This window comes from Carcharhinus amblyrhynchos, chromosome 5 (genome assembly GCF_965287045.1).
Source record: "Carcharhinus amblyrhynchos chromosome 5, sCarAmb.v2.hapA, whole genome shotgun sequence".
Classification (NCBI taxonomy): domain Eukaryota; kingdom Metazoa; phylum Chordata; class Chondrichthyes; order Carcharhiniformes; family Carcharhinidae; genus Carcharhinus; species Carcharhinus amblyrhynchos.
Window position 1 is genome coordinate 82148526 of NC_137328.1, and position 19496 is coordinate 82168021.

The window sequence follows — 19496 nt, forward strand, 5'->3', positions numbered from 1 at the left end:
GCACCAAGTGGCCACAAAAAAATGTACATACAAATTATTATCAGCAAATGCTAATGGGAAGGCAAACCCAATTTACTAATGGCTATAAGAACATAGGAACATTAGAAATAGGAGCAGAAGTAGGCCATTCAGCCCTTCAAAACTGCTCCACTATTCAATACACTCATAGCTGATCTTCTATCTTAACTCAACCTTCCTGCACTACCCCTATGTCTCTTAATTCCCCAGTTTTCAGTGTTCTATCATCAATTGTATTTAAATTATCTAGTTAGGTAGTAATAAATTCAACCCAATATTCCCATCATATTTTTCAGATCATTTAAAACTGCTACATGCCTTGATTGTTTTACTGTTTTCGCTAATATATGTCTCTCTCCTGGGTATCTCAGACTGGTTGAATGCCTTCATTATTAAAATTCTGATAGGGCAGATACCAAAAACTCTTAATTTTGCAACTTTCTTTTTTCATTTGCATAAGGGTAGCACAAATGATGCAGAGGATCCTACGACAAGCATCGGGGCTTATCACTATATGCTGGAGGCAAATAAAGGCAAAACAATGTTGGAATTTCAGGTAATTCAATCTTTGTCTTTCCTGCCTCACTTTTTATACGTTCATTACGGCTGATTTTCTTGGTTTTTATCACCCTCTAGAATGCCTTTTCCTGAGTATAAAGACAAAAAAAAGTGCGAAGGAACCCATTTCACTAGGTTTCGTTCCCCTTTTCATTACAATTAGATACGCGAAGATTGTGACTGGTCTCTGCTGTCAGATCAATGGATCCCTAATTCAGCTGGCCATTTTCTCTCTTCTCATAGACCATGAATGGTTTCTGTTTGGTGATATACATCCTATTAAATGGCTCATCTGGGGATCAAACACTCACCATGTGAAGTGACACAGTTATAATCCAGAATCATATTTCTTTCCAGTCTAACTTGTTAACATGTCTACCTGCTACTTTGGCAAAAATTCATTTTGTTCAGCGACAATACCATGTATCCAAAATTAGATCACAGCTCCTTACGTACCAGCTTGTTAAATTATTCAATATCTGCTTAACTGTTAATTAGTCAAATGAATGGGAAAGACGAGATTAAGGGGTGATTTGAAAGATGTGTTTAAAATGCTAATGGGATTGGATGAAGTAGATAAAAACATAAATGGTTATTTTATGACAGAGTCACTGCACATAGATATAAATTCAATATAGCAGAACTGGGATAAAATATCAGGAGAAGCCTTCTTCAAGGCCTTGTCTTTGATGGCATGACATTCCAACCCCCAACATAGGTCGCCTGCATGAACCCGCCCCAACTCACCTGAGCATAGGTTGCAAGCTTCATAGCTCTCTCAACTGGTCGTACCATACTCATTGCACCTTTTAGGGCCCACCCCTTGGTTGGCACTACCAAATTGCTGGGGCGCAATGCTAGGGCACTACCTTAGCAGTGTAGAGGATCAGAAGGACATTGGGGTCCAGGTCCATAGGACTCTTAAATCGGCCTCGCAAGTGGAGGATGTGGCCAAGAAGGCGTATGGTGTACTGGTCTTCATCAATCGAGGGATTGAGTTGAGGAGTCGGGAGATAATGTTGCAGCTTTATAAGACCCTTGTCAGAACCCACTTGGAGTACTGTGTGCAGTTCTGGTCGCCTCATAACAGGAAGGATGTGGAAGCTATTGAAAGGGTGCAGAGGAGATTTACAAGGATGTTGCCTGGATTGGGTGGCATGCCTTATGAGGGTAGGTTGAGGGAGCTAGGTCTTTTCTCCCTGGAGAGATGAAGGATGAGAGGTGACCTGACAGAGATTTATAAGATGTTGAGAGGTATAGATTGGGTGGATTCTCAGAGGCTATTTCCCAGGGCTGAAATGGTCGCTACAAGAGGACACAGGTTTAAGGTGCTGGGGAGTAGGTACAGAGGAGAGTCAGGGGTAAGTTTTTCACTCAGAGGATGGTGGGTGAGTGGAATCGGCTGCCGTCAGTGGTGGTGGAGGCGAACTCATTGGGGTCTTTTAAGAGGCATCTGGATGAGTACGTATGATTTAATGGGATTGAAGGTTATAGGTAGGCCTAGTAGGTAAGGATATGATCAGCGCAACTTGTAGGCCGAAGGGCCTGTTTGTGCTGTAGTTTTCTATGTTCTACCTTGCCATGTGTGTGGTCATCACACCTCGTCTCTGTTTGTGGAGACCAGTAGTACTTCCTGTTGGTTTTACACCATGCCAACAGTGGGAACATAAGGTGTTCCTGGAAAGTACGCCATTCAGCCAGTTTTGCACATTTAAGTGCTTTTAAATCCATAGTAATCAGCTTCTGATGATGTCTGCTGAGAAGATCTGGGAAGATCATGAACTGATTCGCACTTGGTGTGAATCTTGTTTTAGGTCTCTTGTTGAATTTACCTGACATAGTGGAATTTGTGCCAAGCATAACGGGGTTGGATAATTATCCCCATCATTCTTAAGGGGCTCGACAGGGTATGCTAAGAAAATGTGTTCCATGACTGAGAAATCTAGAACGTAGGGTCACAGTGTTGGCTATTTAGGACTGATATGTGGAGAGATTTCTTCACTCAAAGGTTTGTGAAACTTTGGAAGTTTGTACCCCAGAGAACTGTGGATGCTCAGTCATTGAGTATATTCAACTCAGAGGTCAGTAGGTTTTTGGGTATGAAAGGAATTAAGGGATATGGGGATAGTACAGGAAGATGGATTTGAAATAACAGGTCAGCCATGAGCTTGTTGATGACACAGCAAGCTCCGAGGATCAAGTGGTCTACTCCAGCTCTTACTTTCTATGTTCATATTCTTTCATCTAAACAGAGCTCGTTGTCTTCCTCCTTTTGCAGGAACTGATGACTATCTTTCAACTGTTACACTGGAATGGAAGCCTGAAAATTCTGAGAGAAAGGAAGTGTTCCCGTCAGGTAATGTTTCAGCTACCAGATGGGCAAATGATCTGCAACCAATGCTTATGCTACCAAACTAAATAAATTGGAGCTTAGTATATCACTTTTAAAACATTGGAAACTCAATGTCCATCCTGCAAATAATGGGCATGCTCAATAGCTTTAACTCCTCATTCCTTTGTTCTGATTCACTCTCTTGCCAGTCTGCTGCTCTGAACTTTGCTCTTCTACTGAGGCCGCTGCTCAATTTCCTTGACTTTTGATTCAGCCCTTCAACTTTCTTTTTACTGCTGCATCCTTTCTCTAGTTTCTATCATCTTCCCTTAACTACTGAACAGCCCAGGACAAACACATCCTTACCTTGCTGCTACGTTTAGCAATGGATGTATCTAAGTGTGGTTCTCACATCTGTGCACCCTTGTCACAATTCTCAGTTCATATAGTTCAATATCCTGTTAGCAGAGAATGTATTTTAAAATCAGAACAGGCACTAATAAAGCATAATAACTGTTTATCAAAAAGACACTTCATGCAAAAGTGAAAAATGATACAACAATAACCACTTTATAAACAAGTACTATGCAACTTATCATCTTGTCTGAATAATTTTGAAATATTCCTAATTGATTTTTGTATCATGGGTGATAACGCCCACATTATAGAACAACTGCACCATTTGCTTAAAGAGTCCTTTTCATTTCCACAGGATGTCATTTCTTATTATTCCAAGCAATCTTTGGATGACTGTATGAGAAGTCAGATGGCATTAGATTGGATTTTGAAGGAGAAGATGATATCAGGAATTATCGCTCAGGAGCTCCAATCTTCCCTCAAAGACCTGGAGAGGGCCAGGGAAACTGGCCGTGAGTTACGTTTCTACAAAGAAAAGAAAGAAATTCTTACACTTGCTCTCAGCCAGATCGGGTCAGGCTCTGACCATGTTCAAATGTGTGAACAGAACATGTGTGATCCCAGTTGGTTAGGATTGTGCACAAATTTAGAAACCTAGCACAATTCACTCAAAACAGGAATTGCAGCTCTGATCAAGATAAATCGGGTTTTCTCTCCATGAATGTTGCTCTAGATCAGGAATCAATGCCTGGACCGACCATGGAGACCAATATCTTCAGAAAACCTTGCAATTGCCACATTGACATGTGAATGTCAGGTTATGTACAAGACAGTATAATAATTCATCTAGGAATTAGATGAATTCCTACACAATGAAACCACCTAAGGCCATTGGATTCTAATCCATGACATTGGATTCTAATCATATTATTTGCTTGTGCCATCATGTTTGTATTATTATTGTTTTTGTTATAATGTTATTTATGCCATATGTTATACAAACCTGGTTCAGATATTATTGCATTAAGCAATATTACAAGATAACAAAGATTCACACTGCATATAGAATTACACACCCAGTCTATGTTTACCTTCAGCCTCAGTAACAGTTTGAATGCCCTACACTCATCTTTTTCAAATTTCTCTTCTCTTTTCTCTCAACCGCCTATATAGCCTATTCTTAAATATTAATACACCAGGAATATCTGTGGACCTTCTCCTGTTCCACTGGCTTAACTGTGGCTGGAGTATAGCAAAATGCCTGATATTAGGTCTTGGTAGGACTGGAAACAAAGATGGGGTGCCAGGGTAACTTGCACCACCAGTTTGCATGCCAGTTCTCCAGCTCCATCTTACCGCTAGGCCATTTACATTGAGGTATTTGCCAGCATGTGGTGAGGAGCTGATCAGGCTCATTAAGGGCTACTTAAAATCACCTGAAGAAGACAACTGGGATTTTCCAGTTAGCCTTCAGTTCTTGGCAAGTGAAGGGGACCAGATTAAACATCTGGAGGTGGTTTCCTGGTGACGACATTCCTAGCTGTAGCATGGCTCTCATTGTAAGAAAACCCATTCCCGAGTGGTCAGGTGGTGGGGGAGAGCCATTAGCTGTGTGTGCAGCAGGTAGATCTTAGCACCAAGAAACCATCCTCTTCTTTGACATGGGGATTAGAAGATGGCTGGATTGGCAGATTGGCTCAGTGACTGGATAATGGGAATTCACCCAGCATGATGCTCTCAGCATATATATATACAACTGCATATATTTTCCCATTGAGATGCAGCACACATAGAGCCATGTATGTGCAGTTTATGTCTCTCTTCACAATAGGGTAGCCTCAGAATTTCAAATTCCAAAGAATTCTGTTTCTTGGTTCTTAGAAGGAAGACAATCAAGCCTATCTTCTGGAAAGCAGGGCTGTGATTGCCAAGGTACAGTGATGAAAGTGAGCTGCGATATGTTGACAATGTCACTGGCTCCAACTTGGCAGGATCCCTTAGCGTAGAAATTAAGGGTCATGGTAACCTTGACAGCAACTGGTAGCACCATTCTCACTCCATTCTGAGGCTGCAAGCATAGTTCAAGCAGGTACCATAGTTCTCTAACCACATCCTTGGTGAAGCACAGCCCCTGATCCTGGCTGAGGTTCAGTTAGGAGAAATATTCTCTGAAGATTCAGTGGGAGAATCTAGGAGGACAGGGCATAATCTCACAGGAAGGGGGTCATCATTTAAGACAGAAATGAGAAGGAATTTCTTCACTTAGAGTGTAGTGAATATGTGGAATCCTTTATTGTAAAGGCTGGATCATTAAATATGTTCAAGGCTGAGATATATTTTTAATCAGGGAATCAAGGATTATGGGGATAAGGCAGAAAAGTAGAGTTGAGGATTATCATATCAGATCAGTCATGATCTCCTTGAATGGCAGAGCAGAGTCGATGGGCTGAGTGGTTTATTTCTGCTCCTTCGTCTTAGGGTCTTATGATGAACCACACCTGGAGTGTTGTGTAGAGTTGTGTGTATCTAAGAAAGAGTCTGTCAGCTTCTTCAACAACACAGGAGTTCCACTTATTCCTGCACTAACAAGTAGATAATCAAGAGCATCTCACCCACAAGTTGGATGATGATGCCTTTAAATAGCACTGGTAGGGGCAAGGCCCCTCATGCAGCTGAAATTATGTTTAAGAGACAGAAGTAAGAGGAGTGCTGAAGCCCAAATTGGCAGGTCAAGCTGCAGCAATCAGCATTGGATCCTGACTGACTCCACAATCTACTCACTCTTCCCATCCCACGCAGAATACCCATACTACAGTGTTCCACAAGGTGGCAAATGGCACTAGTCATTCCAGACATGGTTGAGTGCCAGTATTTTGTATATAATAGTTCTGTAGAACCCAATTTTGTAGCCAAACAGTCTGTAAAGGAATACATAACCATGCTAACTATACCTGCGAGGGTGTTCCAACTTGAAACATTGGGTCATGGTAGTATATAGTTTTTTTCGAATATTGTGAGGAGTCACGTAAAACCCGATGAGGAATCAGTCCAGTGATCATATAAACAATTATTAATGAATAATAATACACAATGAAAAGGACTACAGTACTTAAAACACTTACATACATGAATAACTATCACATATACAACAATGTAGAAATTACCCTTTGTTCTAAAATATATCCATGAACTCTGATCTCACTTTCCTTTCCCAAACAACATCAAACTTAAATAATTCTATAAGTAAATCCAGCTTATAGTTATCACACAACACAGGGCTGATGATCAAGTCTAGGAAACATCTTTTCCTGGTCCAGCAAAGATATTTAAACTGCCTTTGTGAAGGTTTCCTGCAATGCCTTGGTCCTAAGGCTTGGATGCAACACAAGAGCATTTCTGAGAAACAAAAGATGTTACAGGATCCCTTGGCTGTGAAATGGGTCCCTGCCACCTGGCTGTGAGATGTGGACTGGCCTCTCTGCTCCTGGTAACAGTTATACTGTTTCCCATTTTGTTATTTTAAACTTGAGAGTGGGCTGTCAATATATCTTGAATTCTTTCTTTTTGTGGAGCTTAGCTTTTCTGTAGCCCTGCATCACCCAGTCACTCAAGGTAAATTGTTTCTGCTTGTGGAATTTAACATTTCTATAGTGGTCATCTAAATAATCTATTTTTACCACTGAAACAATTCACACCTAATCATCTTCTGATGCTTTCATGCCTTTGGAATGCCCTGAATACCTTTAGAGACTTGCCTGCTCATGGAAATCCTGGTTGTTGTTATTGTTTGCTAGGCAGATTACTATCTTTCAGACCTGCTAAATAATTCCCTCACAGTATGGTGTTTGGGACTAGAAGGCTACTCAATTTGGTAGGGAGAATAGAAACACAGACTGTTTCTTAAATGGTGAGAACCTAATAAACGTTGCTGTTCAGAAGGATTTGGGTGTCCTTGTATACAAAACGCAAGAAGTTAACATGCAGTTACAGCAAGCAATTAGATTGGCAAATCACATGTTGGCCTTTATTAAAAGGAGGCTGGAGTACAAAAAGTACTGCTGCACTTGGAATTTGGTGAGATCACATCTTAAGTTTAAAGTTTCTTTATTAGTGTCACAAGTAGGCTTACATTAACACTTGTTGTGATTTAAATCTCAGATAATTTCGACCAGTTTGCTTACTCCAATGTTTTACCCCAGTGCCCTTATTTGCAAGATGGACAAAGGACAAACACAAGTAAAGGTTCAACAAGTTTATTAACAATAACACTACTAACCCTTAAATTACCCACATAAAACAAGAGGATACCCCAGATTCAAATATACTTCCCACAAAGATGGTTTGGTTAAAACTACAGGCTCGATTCTCTGAGTCCCTCTGGTCTGTCATCATGAAGGTGAGTCTCAACGGCAGCTTCTTCCTTCCTTCCTTCCTTCTCTGGTCAGTCTTCTGAATAGTCAAGGATCACCTCTCTCATCAAGTCTTCACTGCTGGTGTCGGAAAATGTGTTCCTCTATCCCCTGCCTGCTTGCCTTTCCAGAACCTTCTCTGGCTTCCAGCCAATGAGATCTCATGAGGGGGTACCAATACCCAGTGGGTTTTTTGATGTCTGCCTGACAGGACAGCAGGGTCTGCCCCCAGGTGTCCATCTCCATTCTGTTGTTTACATGTAACCTGTTATCAGATTAAGCCAACTGCAGGAACTTGTGGTGACAAAGTCTGGCCCAATCTGAGCTTCTAACAATAGGCTGATGCATTTCAATGGGGTGCAATGATCTCCTGCTAAATACAGTAAAAAGTCTGACAACACCAGGTTTTAGTCCAACCTATTTATTTGATAATATTCTCACAAGCTTTCGAGGGGACAGCCTCTTCGTCAGGTGAATGGAGAGTTCTGGCCTCAGACAGAGCATATAAAGCACAGACAGTTTAGAGATTACTGATTAAAATGCAAATCCTTACACCTAACCTGCTGTTCAAGACCTGAAGTGGCTGACAATGTGAGTGGTAGGAGCACTGATCTCAGTTTAAAGAGATGTGTATTGTCTCCAGACAGTACAGTAAGTGAGGTTTTGCAAACCCAGGCAAGTCACGGGGGTTACAGATAGTGCGACATGAACCCAAGATCTGTAACCCCCGTGACTTGCCTGGGTTTGCAAAACCTCACTTACTGTACTGTCTGGAGACAATACACATCTCTTTAAACTGTGATCAGTGCTCCTACCACTCACATTGTCAGCCACTTCAGGTCTTGAACAGCAGGTTAGGTGTAAGGATTTGCATTTTAATCAGTAATCTCTAAACTGTCTGTGCTTTATATGCTCTGTCTGAGGCCAGAACTCTCCACTCACCTGACGAAGAGGCTGTCCCCTCGAAAGCTTGTGAGAATATTATCAAATAAATAGGTTGGACTAAAACCTGGTGTTGTCAGACTTTTTACTGTGTTTACGCCAGTCCAACGCCAGCATACCCACATCACTCCTGCTAAATATCAGTGGGGTGCAACGACCTTTGATGGGAGATTGATGAATCAGGCCCAGACAGGTTTGTGTATTGTACAATTGGCCTGCCTGAGGTTTGACTGTTTGATTTTTAATATGCCCGATTCTTTAGCTATCCAATCAGCCTTAAAACAAGGCCCTATTTATATTACACACTGCAATGAAGTTACTGTGAAAATCCCCTCGTCACTGCACTCCGGTGCCTATTCAGGTACACTGAGGGAGAATTTAGCATGGCCAATGCACCTAACCAATGCACCTGGAGTAATGTGTACAGTTTTAATCACTTGTGCCTAAGGAAGGTTATTGACTTCCCCTAAGAAAGATGCATCAAAGGTTCACTAGATTGATTCCTGGGATGAGAGGATTGTCCTATGAGTAGAACTTGTCTATATTCTCTGGAGTTTAGAAGAATGAGGTATGATCACATTGAAATGTATAGGACTCTAAGCAAGCTTGACTGAGTAGATACTGTGAGGTTATTTCCCCTGGCTGGATAGGACTAGAAGAGTAAGAAGTCCAACAACACCAGGTTCAAGTCCAACCAATTTATTTGATGGTAAACTCACAAGCTTTTGAGGTTTGTGGAAAGCTCGAAAGCTTGTGAGTTTACTATCAAATAAATCGGTTGGACTTAAACCTGGTGTTGTCAGACTTCTTCCTGTGTTTACCTCAGTCCAACGCCAGCATCTCCACATTAGGACTAGAAGACCCAGTGTCAGGATAAGGAATTGACCATTTAGGGGAAGATGTGAATCTTTGGAGTTCTATGCCCCAGGGGCCTGTCAATGTTCAGTTGTTGAGTATTTTAAAGACTAAGATTGATTGATTTTTGATTCCAGTAAAACAGGGAAGTAAGAATACTGGTCTGAACGGTTCTTTTTTCCTTCTTGAGGGATTGGACTGGAAAATGGAATTGTAGTCAAAGATCAGCCCTGCTCTTAATAAATTGCAGGGCAAGCTAGAGTCATAATGGTCAATTCCTGGTCTTATTTCTTACCTTCCACCATTAAATATACAACAGAGCTAGACAATGGGTGAGGAAAGCTGCAACGGTAGAAAATAATTTTTTGCTCTGTTATTTCAGTAAAACTGTTAACCCACATATTTTATCAGGATTATATCTTTCGTGCAATGGCGCAGGAAGGGATTTCACATGATCGTAGGAGTTAATCTTAGCTCACAATAATTATAAGACTCCAATGCGTATTCAGAAGACACCTCCAGTATTTAATCAGTGTGCTTGTCTTACTTATCTGTAGGCTGAAATCGGCAGCTTATTCAGCTTATTGCAGTGCTAGCCAGCAAGATCAGTTGCAACCAATCAGCTGGGTCACAGCTCACAAACCATGACTCCCGTCAGCAGCTTTCAGTGTGCTGATCTCAGCAGTGGCGTAGGCTTATAAATTCAATTTTCCAGCTGACAGACTTTTAAATCACCAGACTGGGGAAATTCAATCTTTTAGAAAAGGCAAATTTTTGGCATACATTTGATTTTTTTTGGGTGGGGGGGCCACGGTGGTGGGGGGATAAAAATAGGGTTTAGAATTTTAAAAGAAAACAACCAACTTGCCAAACATCTGGGTGGTCAAGCTGGTGGCTCATAAACTGTGGCATTAATATTGGTTTCAACATCGAAATGTGAAAACATATTGAATTTACTGAGGAACTTTATATGAAGTTCCAGCTTAGGAATGAAGTTGGATTTGATAACTTCCAGGCGAGTAATGGCCAAACTTTCAGAGTGGTCAATTCCATTCCATTGCATTCCATTCTACATGTGCTCTTCCCAAAGGCTGCTCATTATCTGAGAGGGTTTAATCCTGAGCCATTTTTCTTGGCAGGTTTTGTCACTGGTGGTTTGGCATTGCATTTTACTCTCAGGGACAGGATGAGGAGGCAGCTCCCAAGACAACGTCAACTGGAATGGGAACTGAACCCCAATTGTAGACATTATTCTGAATCACAGGCCAGCCATCTAAGCTAACCAGCTCCACTAGTGGTCAAATGATGTAGGTTCGATGAAGCTGAAGATGGTATACTAGAAACTTGAAATGCTTGGTTTTAATTCTTCCAACAGAAGATCTAAAGTTGAGCACTGGTTTTCTTTCAGCATTTCCTTTACAATTTGAAAGCATGCATATAACAGGGGCATCAGGCACAGCTACAAGGAATAGACACAGTCCACATCAGTAACAAATATACAAATACTACCGAAGTAGATTCACAATGACTCAATGATCGTGAGAGCAGGCTAATTTTGCCAAGCTAAACTGTTTCAGACAGCCAGTTTTTTGTTGCTGCTATAAAAACACATATGGCTGAGGGGGAGGAGGTGAATGCAATCCTGAACCTTCAATCTTAAAATGAGTAAAGTTGAAGTCATAACAAATAATCCTATCCTATCATGTTGTTTGTGGGATCTTGCTGGGCACAAATCCATTGCCATATTTTCTATGTCACAACATTGCAATTCAAAAGCGCTTCACTGACATTAATGCCCTTTGGCACGGCGTCCAAGTGGAAGGTGTCCTATAACATGTGTTTTTGAAAAAAAGTGTTGAATCTAAAATTACAGAAAAACTGGAGAAACTTGAACAACACAAGATGAGTGGGAAAGGGCCAAAGGGTGGGGGTTTAATTGAGAAACCTAAAACTTGTAGCTAGTTTCTGTTTTAAGTAGAGTGGATTGTGGGGTTGTGGAGGATCAAGGGCAGGAGGCCAGAAGAGGGTGTAGGTGAGTGAACTGGTCTTGTGAGGAGAATATGAGATTCAAATATGCTAATTAAGACTCCATGCCTCAGATTTTAACCAACGTTATATTTAATGGCAAACTTGGCTGCTGAAGGGAGGCAGTGCATTTTCAGCTTTGTTCCTGGGCCAAGAGGAGGACTGCTTCCTCCCTGTCCCCTTTGGTTCCGTAAGAAGTCTCACAACACCAGGTTAAAGGTCCAACACGTTTATTTGGTAGCAAGAACTTTTGGAGAGCTGCCTCTTTATCAGGTGAGTAGAGAGTTGGGTTCACAAACTGAGCATATATAGACACAGGCTCAGTGGTTCCACACACTGATCTGCCACAATTGGCCCACTATCAACCCTAACAAGAACTGCCCCTGATCTTCTTCCCACCAATATTCATAACGTCCTTCTCCTGACCTACAATCTTTCCCTCCTCAACAATTTCCACACATACTTTTTTGTCCAACAGCCTTTTCATCTCTGGTAGGCTTTCAGTAACACAGGACAGCGCCTTGTTACTATCATGCGGGAGATCAGGGTTCAATTCCTTGAAGAGGAACTACGAAGTTTATCTGACCATAGGGCATCTTTTTTGGGCAGCATGGTGGCACAGTGGTTAACATTGCTGCCTTACAACACCAGGAACCTGGGTTGGATTCCTGGTTTGGGTTACTGTCTGTGCGGAGTGTGCACATTCTCCCTGTTTCTGCATAGGTTTTCTCCAGATGCTCCAGTTTCCTCCCACAGTCAAAAAGACATGCTGGTTAGGTGCATTGGCTATGCTAAATCCTCCCTCAGTTTACCTGAACTGACGCTGGAGTGTTAATGTAACCTGCTTATGACACTAATAAATAAACTTTATTGACCAGAAATGAAGAAAATAAATTCAAGCGAAGCCTTGCTGCACTTCTGAATATTTTGGCCATTACCAGCTCATCAGCCTCTAAACTTCCCTATAAATATCAAGGCTGTAATGAGTTCTTAAAAATCAGCTAACTCAACCAGGCAAACTCCAGTCTGCTGAAGTATAATAGCTATTATTCATGAGAATGGGTTAAATGGCCTTCAGATGAATGAATCTATCTGTCAACATGCTCTGTCTGCCACAGTGATCACTCCACCAAAGGAACATAAGTTCTGGCTTCACTGTTTTGTCACTTGGATTAGCAACTCTGCACCAGGAAATTTAAGATTAGACTTTTCCTTTCTAAGGAATGGAATTGTGTCCTTGTTGTACAGGGAATATGTAGAATATTTAATGATCACCTCCTGAACTTCTTTGAACACTATATTGGCCCAGATCCTCACATTTCTGGATAGTCCAAGGCCTAAAGTACCCCGGAAGGTGAACTGCAGAGCTCCTTGGGAGTCCCAGTGCAAAGACTCTGTGGGAATTTCCCAGAATGTTTGAACTCCCTTTGGACAATTTCCTTGCTTCTCAGATCCTCTGCAAAGCTTTTAACACTGAGTTAAAGTGAGACTAGCCTCTGACTTACTTAGCTGGGTAGTTACCCCGAAAATGTTAGCCAGGGAAAAGCCGAGTCTAACACCTGAATAAATATACAGTTGATCTCCCAATCACTCATACTGACCATCCCAGGCATGTACTACCTGACTAGCTCCTGGTCTGACCCAACTAGGCCCCACTACCCAACTCGTCCCTGATCCATGACTCTGCACCAACCTGATTCCCATTTGACACAAACTGACCATCCCCAACCCAAACTGACTCCCCATCAACCCACTTACCTACCTGCCACCAATCCACCCATATCAACCACCCACCTCCTTGCCCACCTCAACCATCTACTACCATACCCAACTGCCAACTTAGCAATCCTCTCCTCTTACCCACTGACCTTACACACTTACATTCTCTCCGTAGCTGTTTTCAAAGCAGCTTTGAATCAATTAAGCCCTTTATTTATTATGGAAGGTAAGTGTGCACATTTTAGTCTGAACACAGTTGGATATGATTTCTGATCCTGATTGGAAGATATGGACCATAGTTGAAAGGCCTCCAGGCTCAGATACAAATGGATTCCTACGTGTGGACCTGTTCATTTTTCAGCACCTACCTATAGTGGAGTTGGGGTTTGTTCAGGTACCCGGTTTGGAAAATGATACCTTGAGGAATCTATACATTGACTTGCGGATCAGTATATATTCGTCAGGAGTTACTGAGTCCCAAAGGATCAAAACTGTAGGTGTATTACTGAATATCTTACATGTGCTACAAATCCTTCTGGGAGTGATGACTGCTGCTTCCTTGCTGAGATATTTGCATGGAATTTAGAGATACAGTAATGAATCATGTAATCATGAAGAACTTGCAGCTCTGCCTTTCCGGTTATATTGTTCATCAGCTCTGGGAGTTCAGACCAACATTTACATTCAGTTTTGGAAATGTGAAACCAAGGGAAGAATGTTCCAGACTTCCCAAGGGCAGGTTTAACAGATGAGCTGGGGGGAAGAATATAGTGAGAGCAGAGAAGTTGGTTTCCCACCAGCGTGATATGGAGGATTGCCTTTCCCACCAGAAACCTGCATGAAACCATTTTGCATCCACTTAATTGAGTGCAGATGAAAACCTGCCCCAGCGTTCCTGTCCACCCAATCATCCACACCACTGGCAGGTTTTTACGTTAGTCCAGACCATATCTGTCAAATATGATACCAATATGTTGAGGGAGGGCTGGCATTGTGGTGGGGGGAGGGGGGTGAAGCCATTCAGCATGTCCTGCTGTGCAAAGCATTGGGAAACCCCAGATTGATTATTTGTGTCACACATGATACATGGTAATTCCCAGCAGCTTTCATGGCAGGAAAATCTCCTCTCCCCTGACCATGGGACTTAGACCAGAATGGAAAATTCCACCTTCAGTCAATTCTCTGTGACACTCAATAACCTGGAAATGTCAGGCATCTCTGCAGTCTGCTAGTTCTCTGTTAATGATTCACCAGGTAGCCTGGCTCACTAATGAATCCTGAAAGGTTAAATCTATTGCCTATGGAACTGGAACTCTTCCCACTTTACCCCTGATAACACTGCAAGTCATTATGGTAGGAATAGCATACTTTGAATTGTACAAGGCTCTCTAATGGCCTGTTTGGTGTGGTTTTTATTGGTTAAACTACAAAAATATCCCTGTCCGTAAGCCATGGCTCAGCCAATGCACAACAAAATTTGCCAGCTTAATTTAAGAGGATTATGCACTAATGCAGTGGAGAAACATCTATGCAGAATTAGAAAGACAGAAATACTTTTGGTACAGGTTTTTTTTAGCTATTTGCATTTGGAGACTCAAACATGAAGATGGCTTTCTGCACGTCAGACACTCTTTATAAGCTACAAATATTTGAGTTTCTAAAGGTGGCAGTTGAATTTGAGTAATAGGCACGATTAAAAAGAATTTAAATTTTTGCAATTTTCATATTAGTTTTTATAATATGGGCATTCACTGCCAATCCCATGAGCAGGTAGTGGTGAATCACTGCAGATAACAATCTGATACCATGCCATTACATTTCTGAGTCACTACAGAGGATAGTTAAGATTAACCCATATGGTAGTTTGCAACTCTGATACATATAAGTTAGACGAGGTAAGAAAGCTTTCCCCTTGATGGCACTTAAATAAATCTCTTCAGCTTTTACATCAGTCTGACAGCTTCATGATTAATTTTACTGATTGTGTTTCCAGAATTTTCAGCTGAGCTTAAATTACACGCGAAATAAATCAAGAATCTGAAGCATCTGGCTTCAGCTCTAGATCCAAGCCCATTATTCCAGTCACTCTCCCTTCCCCCTTCTTGGCCTCTCTTATTTCCATGGTTTTAATTACAGACAGGATTATGTTCAACCAATTCCTCACATTCCTCATCACCCACATACTTCCATCACATTAGAACCTCACCTCTATCCCAGAAAAAACACTCTTCAATCCCAATTGCATAACCAATGGTCTTCCATTCAGCATCATATTTCTACATCCATTAATTTGCTCAACCATTCCATCCGCTTCAACTTTGCCACCTTTGTTCCAAGACAACAAAACCTTACTCTCCAGCTGCGCCTCATGTCTCATGCAAGGCACAATTGGAGAGTAAGAAATAAAGGCCCTCCTTAAAAACAACCCCTTTGTCAAGCTTTCAATCATTCCTTCCAACACTTCCTTCTCAGAGTGGCAAGTGTTATTCTTAACTGCACCCCGGTGAAGCACTTTGGATGTTTCCCTACATTAAAGCTCCCATCCATGAAAAGGTAAGGTTTGCTGCTCAAATAAATGGAGGAGAGTTCCAACTTCAATTGCTGGAATTGAAAGATGAGGGAGTAAGTGCCAGCCTGAAGTGGGGGAGGAAAGGATATTCCAAAGTTTATCAAGGTGAGCGGGCGGATAAATGTAGATTGAATCGGGCAAGGACCAGAGGAAGAAGAGGGCCAGTTTTTTTTTTATTCGTTCATAAGATGTGGGCTTCACTGGCTAGGCCAGCAATTATTGCTCATCCATAATTGCCGAGAAGCTGGTGAAGAGCTGCCTTCTTGAACTGCTGCAGTCCATATTATGTAAGAACACCCACAGTACTGTTAGGGATGGGATTCCAGGATTTTGACCCAGCGGCAATGAAGAAACAGTGATATATTTCCAAGTCAGATAGATTCTAGGATTTCGAATTTAGAATGAGTGGGAATGTGATTTGGTGGAAAAGTGTGCATCTGTGAAGGGGTGGTGAGCCATATCCCTTAATTCCCTAAGAGAACAAACATTTATCACTTAAATATTGCATCCACAATAACATGGATGGAGAGTTTCTAAGATTCACAACTTTGAGTGAAAAAAATTCTCCTCATCTCTATCCTAAATGTACCCTTCTCCTGAGATCCTACTTCCAGCCAATGGAAAATATCTCTGTCCATTCTGTCAACTCTTTCAGGGTCTTTAAAATTTCAATGAGGTCACTCCTTATTCTGTTAAATTTCATAGAGTATGGGCCCAATTTACTCAATCTCATCATCGGCCAACCCTTTCATCCCAGGAATCAATCTAGTGAACCTTTGCTGTGATGCCTCTACAGCAAGTATATCCTATCTTGGCGGCACAGTGGCACAATGGTTAACACTGCTACCTCACAGTGCTAGAGACAATGGTTAATGCTGCTGCCTCACAGTGCCAGAGGCCTGAGTTTGATTCCAGCCTTGGGTGACTGTGTGTGTGGAGTTTGTATGTTCTCCCAGTGTCTGTATGAGTTTCCTGTGGGTGTTCCAGTTTCTTCCCCCAGTCCGAAGGTATACAAGTTAGGTGGATTGGCCATGCTAAAAAATTGCCCCTTAGTGTCCAAAGACGTGTAGGTTAAGTGGACCAGCCATGGTAAATACATGGGGTTACGGGGATAGGGAGGAGGGGAGGGAATGGGTGGAATACTCTTTTGGAGAGTCAGCACAGACTCAAAAGGCGGGATGGCCTCTTTCTGCTCTGTCGGGACCCTGTGGACTACCTAGATATGGAGTACTTCCAACATGGACTCACCAAAGCCTGATACAAATGTAGCAAGACTTCTTTATGCTCGCATTCCAATTTCCAACAGACCCCAGTTTGAGAACCATTGTTTAGAGAAGCAATGATCTACTTGGTCGTTTGAAAATCCAAATGTCATCTTTAGTTTTTTGTTACTTAAAAGTCTGTCAAGTGCTTAAAGAATGCTTCATTTTAATGTAAGCACTCAGAATTTAATAGGGCAGCAATTTTGTACAATTGACATTTGGCGCACAACCTTTAGACTTCCATTTACTAATGTGTGGCCAAGTGGCATATGACTTAGCAACTAGGCCCGACACAGAATTGGACAATCTAAATTTAAAAGCAGTTAAAAGCCTCCACAGCCAGGCCTGATGGGAATTCAGACAGGCCAAATTTAAACACAGACACAGGTCAGAAGTGAGCAAAGGCAAGACTGGACTTACTCTGAAGGCTAGAACCAGAGGTGCTCAACCCTGATCAAATAAGGGCAACATTTGTGTATTCCCCAGTTTCGGCCAGACCATCAGGCACCTCAGATTCCCACCACTGCCTTAAATGGAAAGAGGTTACGTGCATCCCGTGCCCGAGGATGGACATCTAGGGGGCCCTACCATCTTCCAAATATGGAATCAGCAATCACATTGGGTGCTGCCACCTCCACCCGGTAACTCATCGGCTGGCAACCAGAGAACCTTCCAGAAGGGCACAAAGTGAGGGATAAGATGAGATACCTGGAAGCCACCCCCAATCAACACCATCCTGGTGAAGACTCAACCTAGAGAAAAGACAAGGCGGAGATCAATGATGACAGAAGAGATCGTATGAGACCACCCTTCGCGAAGAAGGCCCCAAGTTCGAGAGAAGACAGAGCTCAGCAAATGGGACCCACCAACTCAGTGAAGTTCATTGAGATGGGTAGCATTAGAAAACTCAGAGAGATGGAGCAAAAAGTATTATGTTATTGTGGGAACTGAGAGCTGTTTTCGTGAAGAGTTTGTATAAGAAGGATTTGTTAATAAAATTGGATTAACTGTGAATTAACTTCTGTCCTTTGTTTGTCTCATGAGTAAGAACACCTGGGTAAATGAGTTTAGTACAAACTGGTTGAAGTTTCTAACTTCCAGACAACAAATATTTTTCACCAGTGTAAATTGAGAAGTTTATGTATTTCTGCAGCATAAAGTACCCATGAAACTATACGCTTCACGCATCAAAAGCTTATAATTAGGGACGTTTTCTAGTTCTCATCTTTTTTTGACAAACTTGGTCAGATTTTAATCATTTGCTAAGTTGAAATGTGTGTGACTAAAATGCAATCTTGAATTAGAAAGCAGGAGCTCAGGTCCCTTCTAAAATATTTGCAGGAAAACAAAGTAAAATCCTTTTTTACACATAATTTCATATAAGTGTCACACCTTCTGCTTTGTAACAGGTTTGACAGTGACCTAGGGAGTACTCTGATATGTATATTGCTCAGATGAAAGAAACAAATGTCACCAATTATTGGTGAAGAGCCATGGAGCCTTTGCTTGCACGCCACTGAGGAGTGGTTTCAGAAGACTTTGACGGGCCACGTGAGTCACTTCATCCCAAGAGTTGCTGTTTTCACAGATGTTGAAAGTGGGATTCGCTGGATCCAAAACAAAAGGTCTGGAATGGAAACAATTAATATCATTTACTTTTATTGGACTCTGAAAATCCTCTGACCAGCAATCTTGACATTTATACCAGGAACATTCAGTGCTGACCAGTGAACTTGTTCAGGTCAAGGGAAAGTCCTAGCTCACTCATTGCTAAATTTAATGAAGTCACTTTTGCAACTTGCCAAAGGGAGTTTTGAACTCACAATAAGAGGATAATAAATAAGATGAAGAGTGGACCATATGGCCTATCAAGATTGCTCCACCATTCAGTATGATCAAAGATGATCTTGGGCTTCAGTTCTACTTTACAGTCCGTTTCTTGATTCCCTGAGAGATCAAGAATCTGTTTATCACAGTCTTGAGGCATCCCCAATCTCAGGGACACAGTATTTCAAGGATCCACAACCTTTTAAATGAAGAAATTTCTCGTTATCCTAATTTTATAGAATCATCATAGAACTCTACAGTGCAGAAAGGAGCCCTTCGGCCCATCGAGTCTGCACCAAACACAATCCCACCCAGGCCCTATCCCCATATCCCTACATATTCCCTCTAACCTGCACATCCCTGGACACTAAGGGCCAATTTCTTAGCATGGCCAATCAACCTAACCCACATCCCAGGGTCCAACATTGTGAGCTTTCGCTGCACTGTCTCCAATACAAATATATCCTTCCTTAAATACAGACACCAGATTTCACAGTATTATTGCTGTGGTCTCACTAAAGACCTGTACAATTGTAGGAAAACTTCTTTATTCTTGTACTTCAAAAACCTTTGCAATAAAGGCCAACATGCCATTTACTTTCTTAATTACTTGCTGTACTTGC

The 19496-nt window shown here is 41.8% G+C and overlaps 2 protein-coding genes across 2 annotated transcripts in view; one reads left to right on the forward strand and one right to left on the reverse strand.

Moving 5' to 3' along the window:
- Positions 1–3923, forward strand: part of LOC145343466 (protein limb expression 1 homolog) — a 28046-nt gene extending 24123 nt beyond the window's left edge. Inside the window, exons 4-6 of the mRNA XM_080189708.1 lie at positions 479–574; positions 2855–2932; positions 3621–3923. Coding sequence (XP_080045834.1) covers positions 479–574; positions 2855–2932; positions 3621–3923 — 477 coding nt within the window. The remainder of the gene's footprint in view (positions 1–478; positions 575–2854; positions 2933–3620) is intronic.
- Positions 3924–14964: 11041 nt separating this feature from the next.
- Positions 14965–19496, reverse strand: part of LOC145343467 (2'-5'-oligoadenylate synthase 1-like) — a 29804-nt gene continuing 25272 nt past the window's right edge. Inside the window, exon 9 of the mRNA XM_080189709.1 lies at positions 14965–18673. Coding sequence (XP_080045835.1) covers positions 18517–18673 — 157 coding nt within the window. The 3' untranslated portion in view covers positions 14965–18516. The remainder of the gene's footprint in view (positions 18674–19496) is intronic.